Source organism: Cynara cardunculus (assembly GCF_001531365.2).
Source record: "Cynara cardunculus var. scolymus isolate 2C chromosome LG 1, CcrdV1, whole genome shotgun sequence".
In the NCBI taxonomy this organism is placed as follows: Eukaryota; Viridiplantae; Streptophyta; class Magnoliopsida; order Asterales; family Asteraceae; genus Cynara; species Cynara cardunculus.
The window spans coordinates 1301893-1306663 of NC_037528.1; the positions used below are offsets into that span (position 1 = coordinate 1301893).

Below are 4771 nucleotides of genomic sequence, written 5' to 3' on the forward strand. Positions count from 1 at the left end.
GCAATTAGTTACACGAATTCAGATATGGAGCTTTAATAAGTTGTACTTACGCACAATCTACTTGTAATCTTGAGTTTTAAGTAATATGCATTAATAAATAATATTTTACGCATAAAAAGTAGTTTTTAAGAGTTTTTGTCAAATGCTTTATAATATAGTATAGATTGTTTTTTTATAATTTAATTTAAGTTTAATAATGAAATAATTTATTTTTGGTTTAATAATATAACATTTTATAAAGATAATAAAATAAGATGTTTATCCTGTATTTGATTGTGTTTATCTGCAATTAGTTACATGAATTCATATATGGAATGAAATCGGATAGAGATGAAACCGTTTAGGGATGAATGAGTTTAAACGTTTTTAAGAGTTTTAAGAGTTTTAACTAAATGTTTTACAAGATAGTATAGATTAATTAAATAATTAATATTATAATATTTTTTAAAAACTGTTAAAATTAAATACTTTTTTTTTTAAAATCCAGATTTTTAATTTGGAAATTTTTTTTCGTTGCTCCAATAAAAGTTGAAATCGGACAAGAGATAAAAAAGTATTTTAGTTGACAAAGGGGTGAAAAAATGGAATATTCTCGGACTAAAATCTTGACGACACCAACCCGGCGATCAGGAAACACAATCCTGGCCGTTCATCCCAGCGACGGTCCAGATTAAATCAACCAGTCCCTTGAAATACCCCCAACTTCTATATTCAAATAATCTCTCTGCTTTCTCATTTCTACACACCGAAGAAAATGTCGACGATCAAGGCGGTTAAAGCTCGTCAGATATTCGATAGTCGTGGTAATCCTACAGTCGAAGTAAGTTCGTACTTGCATTTTTCGATTCGTTGTTTTTTTTTGTGTATTCATAGTTCCTGTTAGTTGTATGTTAGATTTTGATTGGTGTTATTTGTTCACTAGATACTGTATGGATCTTGGAAACTGTGCGAATGTGGTTTTTGTTCATATCTGGATTATGTGTTTATGATATTACCGAGTATTACGATCGCTGGATATTTTAATGATGTTGTCATTTAGACTTTTAGTTGATGTCGATATAGTTAAACTAACTGCTGATTGAAACTAATGGTTTCAGGTTGATGTTTCACTTTCCGATGGGACCTTGGCCAGAGCTGCCGTACCTAGCGGTGCTTCAACAGGTATAATGGTGTGAGTGTAGTTGGTTTCTTGAGTTAATATTATATAAACGCGATTAGGTGTCACTAGAAGATATAAATAAATGATCAATAGTTTTCTGCAATGAGAATTGTCAATAGCATCAATTTGAAACATAATGAGAATATCTATACATGTAATTTTAGCTTGAAATCATAGCAAACAAGTAAAATTGAAGTTCCTTTAGAAATCTGAAAATGAAGATGGTAACAGTCAACTTTGGGGACCAATCTTGATGATAGGAGATTGTAACACGCAAAATCACAGACGGTACAAAAGCTTACATTCGTGCAAACTCTTATACTGTGATCATAGATGGTTTGGCTTGTGAGTGGTTTATTTTTTTAATTTGTATTTGCAGGTATATATGAAGCTCTAGAATTAAGAGATGGAGGTTCGGACTATCTAGGAAAAGGTGTCTTGAAGGTTTGTAAAACTCTTCTTCCTAATCGGGTTTTTTTATGTTCACCACTTGGTTGGATAGTTCCTAAAACCTGAAACATGTGTACTTTGCTGCCTCCTTTCTACAAATGGAGGTAGGTGGCTGATTGGCCTTTGAGCGATATGACGTTTTCTTTACTCCAAACTTGAGTTGCAAATGTTGATATCAGGTGATTTTTTGGTGCTATTATCAAGAAATGCTGAATTATACAAAAATATTTATGTTTGGAGACTATAATGTTGTTGGTATGGTGCACTCATGGAGATGGTCTGATCTTATGATTTGTAGGGATTAATTTTTTGCCTAAAATTGACATGTTCTTTTTGTTGGTCAGGCTGTGGAGAATGTTAACGCGATAATTGGACCTGCCTTGATTGGCAAGGTATGTTCTCTGCCATCAGTTTCTCATTCTTTTCATTGACAACTCATAAACTTCTACATGTTTGGTACGCAATTCTATGTCACATGCACCTACAGGATCCTACAGAGCAGACCAAAATTGACAACTTCATGGTTCAAGAACTTGATGGAACTGTAAACGAATGGGGTTGGTGCAAACAGAAGGTATTGCAATTTATTCTGCAGTCAGTTATTGATCAGACAAAAGTCTCATATTCTTGTGACCTGCCTAACAACTATTTTGTTCCTCTCTACCAGCTTGGGGCAAATGCTATATTGGCAGTGTCACTTGCTGTGTGTAAAGCAGGGGCATCAGTTAAAAAAATCCCTCTCTATAAGGTACCCACTACCCACCTTTGTTCCTTGGTGTAAACTTGTAACTGATGTGAATTATGACGGTTTAGTTGCTTTGCACAAACGAAGTACTTCAAGTTTGTTGTCTTCATATGCAGCACATTGCAAACCTTGCTGGAAATAAGACCTTGGTTCTGCCTGTACCAGCATTCAACGTGATAAATGGAGGTTCGCATGCAGGTAACAAGCTTGCGATGCAGGAGTTTATGATTCTTCCTGTTGGAGCTTCTTCTTTCAAGGAAGCCATGAAGATGGGTGTTGAAGTATATCATAACTTGAAGGTGTCACCTTCTACTCTTTTAACCACACCATGGCATTGTTGTAGGCTTTGCATTAACAATATTTTTATCTTGCAGTCTGTTATTAAAAAGAAATATGGTCAGGATGCCACCAACGTTGGTGATGAAGGTGGCTTTGCTCCTAATATTCAGGTCAGGTGTTTCCATTGGAACTGAAGAAATAAGAACTTATATTTTGACAAGTTCATATTTGTTTGAAATATCTTTATGGCCACAGGTATTTAGTGGATCCAGGGTACTTAAATGCTGTTTAAGATGTTGGCCTTTCAAGCATACCTGATATCATATATGTTGCTCATTCTGCTTCCATGAATTTGGTGCTATTCAGTTCTATGTGAGATAAATTATGTTTCTTGGATGATATATATAATATGACTCGTGTCACTTGTTATACAGGATAACAAAGAAGGTCTTGAACTTTTGAAGACTGCAATTGCCAAAGCTGGATATACTGGAAAAGTAAAAAAATTCTTAGTACGGTTAAAAAATACATTATTGGTATGGTGTATATTCTCTTAATACTTGTAATGCCCTTCTTCTTAAGGTATGCTGATTTTTCAATATTAATCTTCATGGGTATTTCAGGAATTTATGGTGGTAAACCACCTTCCAATCAATGTTTGACTAAGTCAGATATCTTATTTGTAGGCTGATGTTTCTCTACTTTGCAGGTGAACCAGATTGGATCAGTTACAGAAAGCATTGAAGCTGTGAGGATGTCAAAACGTGCTGGTTGGGGGGTCATGGCTAGCCACAGAAGGTGCAATTCAATCTCATCTCTATCTTTAGGAGAGAAGGATGGATTCTTTGTTTCCTAATTCCTATATTATTTGATACTCAAATCCTTATGGTTATATGATAAATGAAATGAATCCCCCCTTGAACTTGTTGCAGTGGTGAAACCGAAGATACCTTCATTGCTGATCTTTCAGTTGGATTGTCCACGGTAATAGCTGTTGAAAAATTCAATCTAAAGATATACTAGTAATTGTTACTTTAATTTTTAAATCACAAGCGGGAACTGGTTCAGCAGTGGTCCGGGTTTTAAGATTTTTTTGGGTTCATTTTTTAAACATCATGTCACCCTAAAAGATCATGAAACAACACTCTAAAAGATAGCTTTATATATATATATATATATATATATATATGTGTGTGTGTGTGTGTGTGTGTGTGCGTGTATATATATATATATACACATATAATTGTGATCTGATCTGATTATGGAACTTGGTAAAACAGGGTGAGATCAAGACTGGAGCTCCTTGCCGGTCAGAACGGCTTGCAAAATACCAGGTAATCTCTCTGTTTATCCCTTGATTTGGTTAGAAGCTTGATGAACATTAACTAAAATAAGTCATTTAAAACTGTAGCTTCTGAGGATAGAAGAAGAGTTGGGATCAGCAGCAGTCTATGCAGGAGCGAAATTCCGTGCCCCAGTGGAACCTTATTAAATCAAGCTCTTTCCCAGGTGAAGTTTCTTGTGTCCTGATTTAAGTATTTCGGAACTATCTGCTTTTGTTATTATGGTCTGAAATGGTTTATGTTATCTTGTACTAATACTAACTAGTTAACCACCCTCCTAGTCCTAATTTTATCTTCATCTAAATATGATTGTTTTTGGCTTCTTGATTGGTGTTATTTTTTCTCCTTCCTAATTTTATATAATCTTTAGGGCCGTTTTCCCAAATGCTTGCCTTGTAAGTGCTTACCAGTAAGAGTCCACATTTTCGCTCACCTTACTAGGTAAGACTCTAGTCCATCAAAACGGCATCATATGCAACAATTTTCCCGGTTAGCTTTACTGGATAAGACTCTCGGTTCTTGCCATCGCACTTACTAGGTAAGATTCTCGGTCTTTGTCATATTTATTTAGTAAGGTAACTGACCAAGTAAGCGCTTACTGGGTCAGCATTTGGTAAACTGCCCCTTATCCTCAATCTCACAAGAATTCTGCATTGTTACTTGATTTTTGGGTTGCTCTTTTGACATTACTTTCTCAGAGATAATTACCACAACAGTTTGAGGTCATTTGCTCATCATCGTTCCCTCTTTTGCATCAACTTTGCATGCTTTCAATTTAGCAAAAAAATTTGACAG

At 35.1% G+C, this 4771-nt stretch overlaps 1 protein-coding gene across 1 annotated transcript; it reads left to right on the forward strand.

The window, feature by feature from the left end:
* Positions 1-754: 754 nt before the first annotated feature.
* On the forward strand, positions 755-4246 carry LOC112517644 (enolase). Its single transcript, XM_025125010.1, has 14 exons — positions 755-820; positions 1098-1161; positions 1539-1603; positions 1954-2001; positions 2097-2183; positions 2277-2357; positions 2471-2653; positions 2729-2803; positions 3068-3130; positions 3195-3215; positions 3343-3431; positions 3566-3617; positions 3914-3967; positions 4045-4246. The coding sequence occupies exons 1-14, from the start codon at positions 755-757 to the stop codon at positions 4123-4125; spliced, it is 1029 nt and encodes a 342-aa protein (XP_024980778.1). The 3' UTR covers positions 4126-4246.
* The last annotated feature ends 525 nt before the right edge of the window (positions 4247-4771 follow it).

Excerpts from the sequence above, each read along its gene's own strand:
- LOC112517644 (XM_025125010.1), top strand. The coding sequence starts at position 755 with ATGTCGACGATCAAGGCGGTTAAAGCTCGTCAGATATTCGATAGTCGT. Across the intron at positions 821-1,097 it reads GTGGTAATCCTACAGTCGAA|GTTGATGTTTCACTTTCCGA; the intron begins GTAAGTTCGTAC and ends TAATGGTTTCAG. Across the intron at positions 2,358-2,470 it reads AAAAAATCCCTCTCTATAAG|CACATTGCAAACCTTGCTGG; the intron begins GTACCCACTACC and ends CTTCATATGCAG.